Genomic DNA, 16,190 nt, shown 5'->3' with positions numbered 1-16,190 from the left:
AAAAAAATTATCTCTGCAGCTATGCCATCCCCAAGAGGTAAAAGCAAAGCACATCTCACAGGCTTTATGCTGCAGCCACCTTTGCTGAATTTGCTGTATTATACAATCTCTAACAATTGCTGCATTGTGTCTAACTTCTAGAAAAAATCTGTGTAACCAAATAGAGCTCATGTTGCTGAAACTTGCCTATTGCTTCCGTCGTTGACAATGAAATAAGGCTGTAGCCATTTACTACATCTGTCAAAATGCCTGAGATAAATCTTAAATACTTGCCAGTTGACTGAGGACACTCCTGTTTGCATCTATAATGTTCATTACCCTGTACTTCTATCTTGTGGAGGAAGAACATTCATATTATCACAGTCATCAGACAAACTGACATTAATAAGGACTACGGCTTGAAGTCTTAGGAGAGATACCACAAATTCAACAGTCCTTAGACAATAATCTAGTTCTCATGCTGGAGATGGTCTGTTTGAGGAGAGGATCAAGAGATAAAAACAAAACAGAGAAATAGGCTGACACTGGTGTTCTTCAAGCTGTACCTCTTTTGTGGACAGCCACCAGACTCTAAGCCTCCTGAAGTCAGCAAGAGTCTCTCTACTATCTCCAGCAGAATTTGAATACTACCCAAGGACATGTCACTGGTGAAGGCTGCCAATCCAACAAGCTTGCTAATGGTCACTCATCACTCATTTATATTCAGAAGACTTTAAACTCAGAAGACACTCATTTTAAAGCTTTTAATTCTGAAAATGATACTAAAATAAAGCAGAACAGTTAAAACTAAAGTATTGCTACAGATGAACATATAACAAAGCACATGCTTTCACATTCACATTTGATAAAAGACCCTATGATATGCACCTTTCTAATAAAAATGTAAAAAATGCTAACTCATTAAAAGATTAATGTAAAACTATATTATAAATCATGCAGCACTATAATACAGCAGAGAGTTTCACAGCATCTAAGAAACATTTGGATAAAGGAAATGGTTGTATTAAAGGACATCTTTGACCTCTGGATAACTGAAAGATTTATTTTGCTAAGATTACAAATAAGGTAACCATACTGTACCATGTACTAATATGAATTTAAAAAAATAGAGAAAAGGATCTTTTAAGTTTAGAAAAAAATGTGAAACCATTAAAAATTTTAATTTCTAAAAATTTGGCTGGACTCTCTGTTGGCATCTCATGTGACAAGATCAGCTATGTGTATGTCCCTTGCTAAGATTCTGGTCCCATTCAAGTGGCAGTATTCCCACAGACTTCTGAGACAGAATGTTCTGTATTTTTTTGTGTATTTCAAATAAGTCTTCCATAATTCACAAGGATTTAGCTTTCTACCTCTATTAGGCATCTCTGAGAAATCTAACATTATCACTGCATTTACTTCCCACAGAAGCTGAAGAAGCACTGTAGTGTGAGTCTCCTATTACTATCACACAGCAAATATTCAGCATTGAAAGTATGCTAGCTACATGGGAACATGGACAACTAGGCAGCTGCTTGTTTCAGCTACACAAATTTATACCAGAAAAAATGCATCTACATGTGTGGTTTTGTACTTGTACCTAGGACTGGGGACAGGCTGGAAGGTAAGGGAGCAGAATAAGGAGGAGTAAATGGTGCCATGTCACTCATAGTCCTTCCTTTTCACCTCCTTCCAGTTAGCTTTGGCCAGTCCAGTTCACATTATGGTGGAACTGCTGTGACTCTTGGTATCCTTCCTTCCTCTATTTCACGTATCTAATCCTGTTAGACTGTTTGTTAAGCAGTTCAACAGGAACTGGCTAAACTCTTCAAAATAGATTAGCTCTGAAAGGTAAGTTATTGCCATAAATAAAACCCTGAGAAGTATAAAGAGTGTTCACTGTACATATGCTTTGTCTTTAAAGAAAGTCAACACCAGCAATGCTTACAGAACCATACTTGACAACAGATAACTCCACTTGTAGTGATGGGTCTCTCTTTACAGGAAATGCTTGCTCAGGAATGACATTTTCTAAACTGTATCCTAAATTACACAGTGACTCAGAGGGCTGGCTGATTTCACAGTCAGACAGCTAGCCAGCAATAGTAGGTTCACTGCCACTTTAGTCACAGCAATTCCATAATATAAGCTAACATTTTTCAGAGAAATCCCAGAGCTGCCAAAGACAAGAGCAGCTGTAATGGACTCTCTTCTGTTTAACAACAGCATGCAATGTCTTTCATTTCTCTTCCAAGATTTTTGACCTCTGTACCAAGATGGCAGGTATCACTAAGTGTTGACTCTATGGAAATACCCTGGATTTTCTTCTTAATTCTTCTTTCTGTGCTCCAGACAATGGAGATGAAACGGAAGCAGGAGCACAGATTCTCATTTCAGTTTATATCCACTATGATTGCACTGCTTCATCCTCCTCTTTCAGTGGGCCTTGCTTTTTAACACAATACACAACTCATTTTTCCTTTTCACAGAACAAAACCAATCACACCCACAAGGTTTATCATACCACTAAATAGCAACACTACACTGTCTCCTTCTTTCCTGTGGGAGCAGCTCACAGGCTGGAATGTCCAGGCACCTGGTTTTGAAGTGGTGGAGGCTGCTGGCAGGGCACTACCCAGCAAAACCAAATCTACAGGTAACACAGGGAGCTACCTTCTGCCGTAGTAGCTGGTGTGCCAATCTTATGTATCATTCCTGAAGGTGAGTTTTTGGTTTTTTGTATTTTTCCTGCCACTAGTGGGAGAGAGATACCTGTGAATAAAGTCTGAGCTAATACATCCCCAAGGCCAAAGGGGCATAGTATGTATCTCTTTTCTTACTTTCTAATTTAGGAGGATGACCTAACAGACGGAAAGCAGGATGGGTGCTGGAGTTGGTCGGTGGCTAGTAAGGAGAACTTGAGAGAGGATCACTGGGAAGGACACCTGGTATCAAACTAAATGAAGCTCTTTTGGGGTCTTGAAGAGTGACAGAAGTGCTGGTGACTGCCTTCTGGGTGGCAGAGACTTTCTTACCTTCAAGCCAGTATGTTACCATGTCTCCTTTCCCCTAAGGAAGAAAATGAGTCACAGGGTTAAAATACTACCCATAATTTGTTTAATAACCTTCTTATTACAACTCAGACCAAGTCCCAAAAGGAGACTGATGCGCCTGTCAGCCATTTTACATACAGGACAACCGAGGCATAAAAGTTTTCCTTAAAAGATAGCAGCAGCACTATTGATTAAAACAATTCTTTGAAGTTCCATCCAAAACTGGGTCCAGAAGTATGTTAGTCCTCTTATGGAACTCTTATGAAGATTTCTGATGTCTCTGAATGACCTTCTTTGACTGCAAGCAGTTATGGCAAAGTGACATGCCACGCAGTACTTCCAAGTTTGGCTAAGTCCTTCATCTCTGAATTATCAGGGTTGTCCCATGAACAAGCCCGTGGAATTTGTCCTGGTTTAAAACTTGAGCCTGCTCTCTTCAGGGACAGGAAATAGACTAACCCAAGGACTCTGAGACATAGAGGACTGCATGGGTTAAAACTGAGGGACTCCAGAGTACTTTCACACTCTCCTCTCTGAAAAGCTGAGTATAAATGTTGCATACACACCTTGACTTGTAAATTCCCTCGGCATACTAACACATACTCTCCAATCTGCTCCAACAGCTGGTATGCACTTGAACTGCACTGTATTTTAAGAGCTGGAAAGAGAGACAATTGTCATATTATCATAATAATTTAAACATCTAATCTAAGACATAATCTAAGACAGACCCATCTGCCTCTGTGTCTCAAAGACTTCAAGACTGATTAATGAATTCCACTTCATGTTTTTCATGTCTTTGCTTTCATTCCTCTGTTATTTGAAATGTTCACACACAAGCTCCAGTATCCTGGCCTCTTTGTGAGAGCATCTCAGGACAAATATGTGGCTGTCAACAAACACTACTCTTCACATTCTGCATCTAATATTATTTGTCTACTCTTCATAGCTGCCTGGCTGGAGTTACTGACGAGCACCCTTTTCATCTTGCAAAGAAAACCATACATAGTTCTACCTCGTGGTCAATAAAGAGCCAGTGCTTTCTTTGCACATACAGTTCTCAGCAAAGTCTAAACATTAATAAAACTGCCATCCTTGCTCTGCCTCCAAATCTGTAAACAAAAACAGGGGGACAAAACCCTGTCTGACAAAACCAGACAATATTAGCATAATTCTACTATCTTTTTTTCTTAAACAATGTGATTTTTCCTCTGTTAAGAATTTATCTTCCTGTAAACCCTGGCTCTCTTGCCGTCTGCAAATGATGGAGGAAGGACCAAGGAGGAGGACAGATAGAATAAATTCTGAATACTCCTACTTTTGCCCAGGAAAGGGCAAATCTTGCCAAATCTTGCCAAAAACTGGAAAATCACCAAAATATCCTTAGGGTTTTTTTGCCTTTATCATTCTGTGACACAGAGTAAATCATTATGCTTCTTTGTTTGAAAAAGATCCCAGATGATAGTAGGGCTAGCTAAGATTGTCCTATTGTTTTTTCTTATATCAAAAAATGATGGGTTTGTAGATCCACTTTTTCTTTTTTAAATGTTTTTCATTGAAAGTCTCAAAATACTCCCTGTAGACCAGGAAATATATGTTTCAACATACCCAGATACATATCTCTGAAATAGTCTTTCCAGTAGATACCTGATATTTTAACTGGTAATCCTGCTTGGGAACAAGACACTAACACTCAGATTCCAGCTGATAGCAATTTTAATTTACATGACTAGTAATTAATTAACCTATTTTAAAGTGATCATCTTAGGGTTAAAGTATGTTAATGTAATTTGAGATCCTCAAATGTACTGGTCGGAAAAAGAGGGAGATAAAAGAAAAGCTTAAAAGATAAGAAGCTCTGTCTATATACTTAAGTTCATAGTGTTGATGTGCCATATAAGAAACAGACTGACATACAGAGCAAAAGATGAAATATGAAGAATGATGAAAGCAGATTTTGAAGGCATTAGTTTTAAAGCAGTTCAGATGAGATGATAGAAGGAGCCTGAAAGGAGGAAATGGAGAAGGAAAGGAGTTATCTGGGAGACTGACAGAAGGAATATAAATTTATATGTGTTCCACTCAGGCTAGTATTTGCTTTGGAAAAATGTATAAAATAGTAAGAAGGAATGGATCATGGCTGATTCTCAAATCCCCAGGCTAAACCTTCAAAGCCATAATGTAAAACCACTCCTCTGCCTTTCTGCCTTTCTTTTAGTGGGCCATGATAGATGTTGAAAGCATGACTTTTCATGATGAAATTAAACTTGAAAACACCTTGGATTTTGCCTAATTCAAATCCATTTACAAAGCATTGCAACGTGTGCCATAAAACTATTCAGCTTCATTTCATGAATGAAAGAAACAAAAACAAGCCACCAAGGTTGTTTGACCTTGAATCACTCCCTCATTCTTCTTTTTTTTTTTTCTTTTCCAGTTCTTGTAGATCAGGCTAAAATATTTCAGAAGTTGAGGTTCAAATGCTCATACTGGCTAAAGACAAAACTTGTTAACTAAACATGGAGCTCTTATGTCCTGGGAAGAAGTGACAGTGAGGATATCTCCATTATTTAATCATTAGAGATTTCTGCCTAATCTCTTTGCTGGAGGACATATATATAATCTTCTATACTGGTTAAAGACCAACACAGCTCCCATGGTGTCCTACCATCTCTAGTGTTCTCCATTACAGGAAGTTATCAGTGAAAGAGAGGAGTTATGAAAATATTTTTACTATAAATTCAGCTGGGTGCCAGGAAGGGATAGAAACAGTTAATATATCCACTTACCTCTCATTTTATCTGATTCTTACCTTTTTTTATTATAGAGAACCTCAAAGCCATGAAAATTCCTATCTGAGACTTGGGGAATGAGGGCATCTTGTTACAAAGGTTGTAGAGAATATCACTGGCATAATTTGCCCATAGGCAGATTGGACCCAGAAATCAACACCCTTCTTACGGGACTTGCAGTCATTTGAACAGGACAGGACTCAAAACTCAGCATAGCATTTTTTTCAGAATTCATTAAGGGATGGTCAAAACCACATCTACAGTTTGTTCCTTGTTACCTTCACTGGTAGATTCCATCCTGGAAGCTGTGTTCACGGTATCTCCAAATAAACAATACCGTGGCATTTTGGTCCCAACCACTCCAGCTACAACTGCCCCTGTTAAAGAAAAGAAAACAATATATTTTGTGGTTTTAAATCACATAATCAGTCATACAACCTCATGGTTGCTTCCTACCTTACCTTATATCTCATTCATTAACAAGATAAAGACTGATTGTCAGTATTGTCTTATATGGGTTATACATCTGACTTACAGATGGCTTCCAGAGCCATGGAGGGAATTGCAAAAGGTCATCAGAGGAGAATGGTGGGGGAAGTGATGATGGGATGGAGTTAGTGTGCATGAGTTAAGGCACCTGCAGAATCATGTTTCAACACAACAACAGAATATTTTGAGGGGCAGTGAGACAGGAATGCTGCCAATAGGAGTTGTGCACACAACGCTCACTAATGACAAGGAAAAGCAGGATGTGCTGGTTTTGGCGGGTTAGAGTTACTTTTTTCCATAGCAGCTGGTATGGGGCTATGTTTTGGATTTGTGCTGGAAACAGTGTTGATAATACAGGGATGTTTTTCATTGCAGAGCAGTGCTTACACAGAGTTGAGGCCTTTTCTGCTTCTCACCCCACCGCACCAGCAAGTAGGCTGGGGGTGCACAAGAAGTTGGGAGGGGACACAGCTGGGACAGCTGACCCCAACTGACCATATGGTGTCATGCTCAGCATATAAAGCTGGGGGAAGAAGGAAGGGAGGGAGGACGTTCAAAGTTATGGTGTTTGTCTTCCCAAGTAACTGTTAGGCGTGATGGAGCCCTGCTTTCCTGGAGATGGCTGAACACCTGCCTGCTGATGGGAAGTGGTGAAATAATTCCTTGGTTTGCTTTGTTTGCATGCACGGCTTTTGCTTTACCTGTTAAAGTGTCTTTATCTCAACCCACGAGTTTTCTCACTTTTACCCTTTCAATTCTCTCCCCCATCCTGATGGGGGGGAGCCAGTGGTTGTGCAGTGCTTAGTTGCCGGCTGGGTTAAAACACAACACAGGAACAGGAAGTAACATACTCCTGCTAAAGGCAGAAAATGACCATTTTGATTCCTTCATGTCAGCCCCAGGGGAATTAAAATACAGAAGATATGATCTCTTGCTGAGACAATGTAAGCTGCTTAGTTTGCTGATGCTGGGCTGCACAGCACATGCCTAACTCTGGCTGGCTATCAAGAAGGAGTTGCAATCACACATCAGCTTAGATCGGGGAGCTAGGAGTCTGAGATTGAAGGCTAGATCAAAGAGTCAAGAAGCAACTCATTATTTTGTGAAGAGAACAGCTGAAAAGGACAATTAACAGAATGGCAGTCCTCACTCACATCAGCAAAGGTACTGGAGCCATGTGGTGTTTCCAATGTTGTATTCTGCATTGTGTTCCAAATATTCCAGGTATCCAATAATTTATTCTGTTGGGATGACCTCTATCACGTGTTCCATCCCATGTCAAGAAATTAACTTCACTTTTAATGGAGAAGAAATGCCTACAGAAACATTTGTTAAACCAGAGGAGGACTCTTTTGTAGCCCTCTTAACATACCTGAATGGATTCCTGCTCTTATCTTTAGGAGTGTGTTGGGCTTGTGTGGGATCTTAAAAGTCTTGCAGATGTCCAGAAGGTCTAAAGCCATGCTTGCGATCTGACCAGCATGAAGAATCCCATTCTCTTTGGGTACTCCCGACACCACCATATCTTAACACAACAATGCAACTGTGTTAACCTGTGGCGTTACACACAGATTTACAAAGGATGCTGCCTAAGTTAAAAAAAAGTAAAGCCCTATTCCATCTTATCCTGTGGCACAATTTGAGCAGAGAAAGCCAGAAACGAATGAAGGATAGGGCTACACCTCATGTGTGTAGTTACGGTAGCTATGAAAAATGTTGGATTTCCTGCTTACTTTTCCATAAGATTTATTCCTTCCCACCCTTTCTTCCTCCCTCCCTTCATTGAGGATGCTTGAAGTGGGACAGGTAGTGGCAAAGTGGCGGTTAAATACCTTTTGTCTTTGGGCAGATATTATAAAGAGAGACAATGATTCCTACTAGGCATTGTCCTATGCTTTCTGCACTGACTCTTACTGTGTAGGACAAAAGACTAGTCTCTTCAGGATCCCTCAGGTGCATTTGTTCAGGAATTTTATGCTCCAGAATGTGCTCAACCACGCCACAGAAAAAAAAAAGGTGGGTTTTCTTTTCCACATCTCTTACAGGATTTCCTCTCTGTCTCATGCAAAAAACCTGCTAGATTCTGCTAGGTTTTTGATGGAACTCAGTCTTAATGGTAGTCAATCCCCAACAGATTCCCACGGTAGTGAATAGAAAGCCATTTTCCTAAAAAGCCAAAAAGAAGAGGCAGACAAGCTCCTACAGAGTATTAGGAGAGAGAAGGCTGTCATGGTCTTTGCAAAAAAGAGAGAGGTAATAAAGCTTATGGAATGGCACCTATGCTCCCATATAGAAGGTAAATTTTTCAGTTGTGTTCCTGTGAAACAGAAGTTGTCAACTGGGATTAATCTGTTGCCAAGGTTTAAAGTCAGACTGTATAGGACATAGGAACTAAATAAACAGCAGCAGTAGTTTACTCAACTCATTTGTCCCATCCACAACATTCATCAATTGTAGAAATGATGAAAGGTATGCAGGAAAATGTTCCTAAAGTTTGCTAGGGCTCTGCTGGGACTTCTCCCCTATTTGTTTTTTGTGGTCTTCCCAGTGGTAATAAGATTTCCAAATCTCCTTCATCTGTTCTTCCTTGCCACCAAGTCAGTACCTATCCTGATGAAATACCCATGACACATCATTGTCCACAGCTCAAGGAACTTACAGGCATCTCCTATTGTCTCCACCTTATAGACATCATAGTTATCTATGATTTCATCAAAAGTGGTATAAAGCTTGTTCAAGAGATCTACCACTTGGTAAGGTGTGCTGCTGCTGGACAGCTGAGTGAAGCCAACAATGTCGCTGTTAAAACACAACAAAAAGAACATACTCATCCACTGTCTTGACCATTGCAGATTGGTAATCCTAAACACACAGTAACAATTTCTCAGTGGAACTACCTCAACCCTCTCTTTTTCAGTATTTCTTTCACGAAGGATCTTACAGAATAGTTTTGTCTTCAAACATTTACTTAAACTGAAAACAGACTCCTTCCACTTAAAAGGACTGCCTGACTTAAGCCTTTTTGCTTACCAATGCAGTAAACCATTTTTTACAGCTAGACTTTAATCTGCGACAGACTAAGTACTCTTCAGGTTTGGGTTATGTACAAATGAAAAAAGGGAACTTAATATCTGTCCATTTATGGCAAGTGAAGAAATGCAATTTGTATGTTGCTTCATGCACACATAACAAGTCAAAGACTGTAAAGCCATGTGGATTCTAAGGATAGACAAGTTTCCTTTACACAGCTAAATGCTGGAACCTTTAGTTAGGCCTATCTTATGAAACATACATGCATGTGTGTGTAACACACATAAAGTGACATGCTGCTGTGTGTTAGAGCTCCACAGTAATCTCATTTTTTATTTAAGTAATTGTAATGAAAAATGGGGAGGTGTGCAAATTTTGAAAGGCACTCATTTGCAGAGTCAAATGTTGCCACCTGGTACGATAAATGACAGTTTAGATAGAAACTCTGCACTCAGTTAGGAGCTTCATCTCCACTAGGAGCGTAGAAGTTTCTTCTGTAGGAGTCAGTTCTAGTCCTATCTTTCATTTTTGTTTACCTGAAAAAGATGGTGGCACTTAAGTAACTTTGAGCTTGTGCATGTTTTCCCTGCCTGAGATCATCTGCTACTTGCTTCGGCAACATACCTATTGTAGAAAGTAGAGCCTCGTTACTCTTTTGACATGGATAAAAGCAGACAATAAACAGAACACGTTTGTTTAAAGGTATAAAAGCAATGTTCATAAATGTGAAATATTCTGAAGGTGAAAGCAGTCTTTAGCATCAAAATCTGCTCTGCTGTAATGTGAGAATTCACAGCAAATCTCACTGATAAGAAGTCCAAATTTTTCAGATGACCCATACTTTTAGTTCAAACAGACCAGTATCCATACATTCCAAATCAGAGTAAGGTTAGATTCTAATAGTGTGACTTGTGATATTACTAACTCTTTCTTTGTCAACTCTTTGCTAGTGTTTTCTTCCTGTGTTAGGTTTGTTTACTATCTCTTCTTTGATTTTTTTGATCTTCTTTCTTTCTCCTATTTTGCACTTTCACAGCCTTTTCCTTTTTCTGCCCTCTGTGTTATACCTGTTCCTTTATCCTTTTTTTCTTGTGGAATTCCAGAAGATACACTGCCATCAAAAGTAACCTCAGTCCGAAAGCAATTCCCCATTATTTATAACTATACAGAAGGATTGCCAAGCAAGATCAGAGTGAGAGCACTATGGATTCTGGAGTCATAGCTCTCAGAGGAGTGCACTGATTTTTAGGGGGAAAATATAAAAAGTAGCTAAATATCTTTCCAGCTTTGCAAGGAACAAGTATATTAATTCATTGCTAACTAAATGTTATCTATTAAATAATCAACTATCAGAGGGTTTCTGTTTGTAATTAGACAGTTAAAATCAAATTATTGTTATTATTATTATTATTGAGAACAATATGCAGTATTTTTGCTGTATGACTTACTATACAACAGACGATCAGTCTTCTGTTTTTCATGCATTAAATCCTGGGTTCTCTCAGAAACCAATATCTCCAGATGTTTGCTGTATTTCTCCATCTAAATAACATTGAGAATTGCATAAAATAATCCATTTACTGAAACAGATTCATAGTTGGATAGGATTTAAGCATTTGAATAGTTCTGCTTTGAAAACATTCAGATAAGCAAAGGCTCAGGTCTGAGATAGCTAATTTTTTCTTACAAAATTCAAAGATCAGATTTCTCTCTAGGTAAATGTATGATTCTGGATTTGAGATTGTTGCTTACAAGTAAGAGGGCAGAAGCCAATTCCAGACTTTTCAAAGTCTGTGTAAATATTGGGGGTCAAATCCAATGCAGAGACCAAGCTGCAGACATGGATTAAAATATTTTACCAAAACAAAATGTACCTAAGTCTCAATCTTCTGTCAAAGACTCACAATGCTGTTTCATAGACTATCCTGCTATGCTATACTATGCTTTTTACATCCTCGCTCTGTGTGAGACAACAGGCTGTGGAGGCAGGAGTCTCTTTTCTCTGCTGATGGGCTTAAGATACTCTGTTCAAAATGCATCTATAAACATGCTAGTTGTGGCTTGCAGGGATTCTATATCCCCAGTACTGTAAGACCACCACCAAGCCACTGGAAAAGGGGAATCTAGTTTCCTGCAAGTGCATTAAAAAACAAACATTTCACTGAAGAAACAAAAGTGTTCAGCCCCAAAGAAGCTGACAAATTTAAGAAAAACTGACAGAAATGGAATGAGAAGGAAAGCTGGGTCTCAAGCAGAACTGCAGCTACAATCACCCCATCAGAGGTGAGTGAATGACTGGATTTCCTCATCAAACAAGGGGTATGAGATCAGAAAACAAACCTGAAGGATAGACGTGAAAGTTACTGCAGGTGAGCAGATTGACTTAGAACTGATTAAAAACCTAAATTTACCAGAGTCATCATCATGTCAACAGGGCTAACTTTATTAGGATTCATCTTGTACAACATTTTCTTGACTTGTTCAAATGTAGGCCTTTGGGCTGGATTATTTTTTCTGCACCTTCTGATTAACTGCAGCAGGGAAAGAGAGTGAGAAAAGCAAACAGCCTTTTGTCATTCCAAGCACAGGCAGTGTTTCTAATTAATACTACTATTTTCTTGGTGCAAACTGTGGATGTGAAGCCCTATCTGCAGCTGGTAAAAAGTGGCAGAGCTATACTGAGGTCTCTGGAATTCTACAGATTTATGCTGAATGAAGAATGTTAGTTCAGGAAAATGCTGCTGCAGGATATCGTGAATTAGATGCTCATGTTCCTTCTGCCAAACACTGCTTAAGCTCTTGTCTTGTGGTTTAATTAAGTGTTATGCTGTTGGAGTCACATACTGTTTTCAGAGGACTTGTCTGTACACAAAATTCACAAAAGATTAAAAACTCAACTACTTAAGAATGTTGATTCCTGACTAAAATACAGTCCTGCTTATGAGAAGTTTGTTACATTTATGTTGCTACAAACCACCAAAGGTGAATTATATAGGTCTTAAGCTGAAACAAGGATGCTGCAATCTTGTTCAGATTTAATTGAACTGGGAGGTGGTGTACTCTTTTATCAGGCCGTTTGAGGCTACTGAACACATAGACCTTTTGCATGAGAATCAAACCAAACTCATACTTTGTCTGAACACATACTTCACTATTTGAAAGTCCTTTGCCAGTAAGCTATATACATATTACTACTATAAAATATGTATGGAACTCAACACTTTATAATAAAAAAAAATGCACAAAAATCAATGATTGAATATTAAAAATGTCATTTATTACACTGACAATTTGAGGGGACAACTGAAACTTTCAATTTGTCAGAAAGACAGTTTTTTTATTAAGGGTATTAAAGCATTTCATTGTGCCTTGTTTGAGATGTACTTTTGGACTTCTGGGTTGTTTACATTCATCAAAGGTAGTATTGCCATAAAACTTCTGTGACATGTCTTAAATTCACTTTAATAAAGAATTTTTGTACACAATGTTGTATCTTACTCACCTCTATGTAGTCTGTGGGACACGGACAAGAATTCTCAGCCGTTCCTGAAATTAATTCTGCCAAAGGCGGGCACCAAGAATATTCAGCTGAATGCGCATTGTCTTTCTAGAGAAAAAGTCATTAAACAATGTTGAAACAAGTGGTGTGTTTTTCATACCATCCATTGAAAATATATTACTATAATCATCATTACTTTTATGATGTCCTCCCTATCACATCCAGATCAGCTTTTTTACATGAGTACAAGGAAAAAAAAAAGGTTATAGCCCAGTCTAAACTGGGTGGCCTTGTTGAAAAGCTTTGTAATGGCTGAAAGACTTTAATCTGAGTGTTTATATGAGGTAAACAACTTTTGAAACAAATTAATAGCTGGCAAGATATTGGGAAACTTTTGAGAAACCACAAGGCCTACATTGGTCTATCATCACAAATGGTCAGAAATGGAAGAACGGCAGTTTCAGGTCTTCGTTCTTAGAATTCTTGTCCAGAAAATTACTTCAGACAGAACATTGTTACATATTCAGAACATCTAGTTTCAATGTCAAGGTGCATTTTTTTTGTGTTTGCCATTTAGCACTGACAAGACACGTGCAAAGACGACATTTTCCTTATGGAGAGCAGCTCATTTGCTCTTCTAGCATATTCTTACCACTGCAAGACTCCACTGAAAGGGCCCGTGCATGGCAGGAAAGGGCAGGAACAACAGGAGAAAAGGGAAAATGTTATGGCATACCTTCCCCCTCCCCCCCCCCGCCATTAAGCCTCATAGAGCTAACCAAAACGCAATTTTGGAGCTACATTATTTTTGTCATACACTCTTCTTCAAAGTCCTGAAGGGAAGTCTGGTAGATGCATGAGGAAGCCCTGATTGCATGTTCCATTGGAACTGAACTTGCACCCACAAAATCAAAAGGAAAATGCATGCTCAAAAAATAAATCAAAGGTGCAGTTACTCAGAGTTTGGTTTGTATCTTTAGCAGAAACAGAATCAAAGTTGTCATGCAAACTTCAAAGTTCATTTTTACTTACTGGCATAGGGTCACTTCTTGTGGCAATTTCTAGTAGAATGATGGCATAACTGCAGAATAAAAGCAAACCAAAATCTTAATGAAATAACAGTTAATGGAGTCAGTGATTTTTTCTTTCCATGATTTCTTATTCTTCCCTATTTTGTGACTGAAAGCTCAGTATCCCAAAAGGAAGGATGGCAACAGTGCTGTGTTTACTACTCTGTGCTTTCAGAGATCTGTCACTGATCATTTCATAGCAGTCTCCTCTCACAGTTATCAGTCTCAGAGACAAAGCTTTTGAGTTTGATGTCAAAGCAATTTTCTCTGGAAGAATTGATGGAATCCAGAGGGGATATGTACAGAGACTTACATGATGCCTACCAATTAAACATACAGGGCAGGTTTGTGCTGTAATCAATGGGTGGAAGCAGGTTCATCAGCTGGAGGAGTGGCTTCTTTTCTGCGTAGATCACTGTTCTGGAAGATCTCCATAAAGTCAATGATGAGACAGAGCAGATCTTTTATAGTAAGCATTTTTGCTCATTCTTTCTGAATTCTATTTTCATCATCACCATCTTCTGTAGATGAACCAAGGTCAAACACATTCATCAAGGGCAAAGAATGGAAAAAATGGGGTAACAACTGGGTGTCCAGTCTCCTTATTGAACTCACTAGAGATCTTTTAGAACAGTGATCTCTAAGAAGCCAGCACCTCCTCCAGCTAGCAATCCTGATAAAGATGCTCTTGCCTCTTTATGTATTGAAACTGTGTAATAATTAACTCCCCGCATGCATCTCTACTTGATAACATTTATTTTAATGGGGAATACTGGTTTGCAATCTGTTGTATTGCTAATGGTTGCTCTGTTCTGTAAGGCATTCTAGCTGTATAATGGGGTATGTCTGTCTATCATTCAGTCCACTTGTGGACCACCACTAGCAAATAGAATAATGCATATAAAACATGCTGAACAATGTAGAAATTAATCTGAACAGATTTTTATGTTAATTTGGGGGTGATTTGATAGTAGAAAGGAATACCAATCCTGGTGAGACAGCAAAGCTGAAACAGATTTTCAAGGAGACTAATTAGTTCATGGTAACTCCGATAAAGCAGTATTGATTTCATTCAGCTTCAGCAACACTGCTCAAAAAAGTCCTAACATAGTGGATAGTGAAATTCACATAACTATTACAAATCAAGAGCAGCCAATCTAGGAGAAACTGTGACTGGAAACAGCCTCTTCAGCTCAAACAGGAGCTGCTTTCATGCTCCCGTTCTCATTTCCATTTTAGCTTTCCCATCTGACCAACACATTCCCTGGAGAACTTTAAAAGCAAGTGATTCATCTGTAAAAGCACACAAAATTACAAGTCCCACTCCTGCAGTTTCTACCTATTTTTTATTTGGGCCACACCTTCAGGAATAGTAATGGAATTTTTGCACAGATAAAAACTGAAGATTCCAAGACTGGGATGTTGCTCCCTGGCCAGCAAGCCCACATACATGTATGAGGAAGGCTTAGCACCTGCTCATATCATCAAACACAAACTGTGTTAAAATGCAGGTTATGAAGAATAGCTCGGTTAAAAAGACAACCCTTTCAACGCTACAGGGTGCATCTCTATCTTTCTTCCCTGACTGCACGTTGCTCTTCTCCCTTTTCTGATTTCGTCTCTTAACTGCTTTTTCTTTTTTACGAAGAAAGGATTAACTGCAGTATAACAAAAGAAGTCCTGGATTTTGCAGACATGGGCACTGAGAGCAAGATAGATTCAGCAAGCATTCACTGAATCTGTCAAAAGTTCATTGTACTCATCTATGATATGAGCAAATCAGCTAATATTTTAAGGGGAGTCCTTGGCAAGTAATGGCTTCAGGAGGCCAGGTTGACTGCAAAGTCAAGTAATGGTATCTAGCCTGAACAGGGGCAAAGTGTGAACCAGACAAGCACCAAGGAAACGTTTTCTGGAATGTATTTTGGCTGTGGGGCAATGATAAACTGCAACGCATAAGATAATCCTAAAATTACTGCTTAGTTGCAGCACCGTACTTTCTAAGACTAGTCCATGTTGAAAAGTAAAGACCAACACAGGACAAATGACAATAGCCAGAAATATCAACACAGTGACAAACTGCCTTTAGCTGAGCTATTTTCAAGCAAATTCTAAGGGCATGTTTAAACCTATAGATAAAAATACTACTGAGACCTCAAATTCTTGCTTACATAATCTGATAGAATGGATTACAATTAGTAATGTTGTAGCACATTGTATATGCATACATTTCTTTATAAGCAAATAATGTGCATTAAACCAGTAAATCTTATGTATA

The 16,190-nt window shown here is 38.8% G+C and overlaps 1 protein-coding gene across 1 annotated transcript in view; it reads right to left on the bottom strand.

The window, feature by feature from the left end:
* Window positions 1-2,810: 2,810 nt before the first annotated feature.
* The window catches only part of LOC128137353 (atrial natriuretic peptide receptor 2-like), a 35,252-nt gene continuing 21,872 nt past the window's right edge, over window positions 2,811-16,190 (bottom strand). Inside the window, 10 exon segments of the mRNA XM_052778210.1 lie at window positions 2,811-3,048; window positions 3,599-3,690; window positions 6,103-6,201; window positions 7,686-7,838; window positions 8,973-9,112; window positions 9,880-9,967; window positions 10,792-10,885; window positions 11,755-11,874; window positions 12,846-12,931; window positions 13,853-13,923. Of these exon segments, the coding sequence (XP_052634170.1) occupies window positions 2,884-3,048; window positions 3,599-3,690; window positions 6,103-6,201; window positions 7,686-7,838; window positions 8,973-9,112; window positions 9,880-9,967; window positions 10,792-10,885; window positions 11,755-11,874; window positions 12,846-12,931; window positions 13,853-13,923 (1,108 nt within the window). The 3' untranslated portion in view covers window positions 2,811-2,883.

This window comes from Harpia harpyja, chromosome Z (assembly GCF_026419915.1).
Source record: "Harpia harpyja isolate bHarHar1 chromosome Z, bHarHar1 primary haplotype, whole genome shotgun sequence".
Classification (NCBI taxonomy): Eukaryota; Metazoa; Chordata; class Aves; order Accipitriformes; family Accipitridae; genus Harpia; species Harpia harpyja.
Note: the sequence above shows the minus strand (reverse complement) of the source record. Positions and strands in the feature narration are given on the sequence as shown.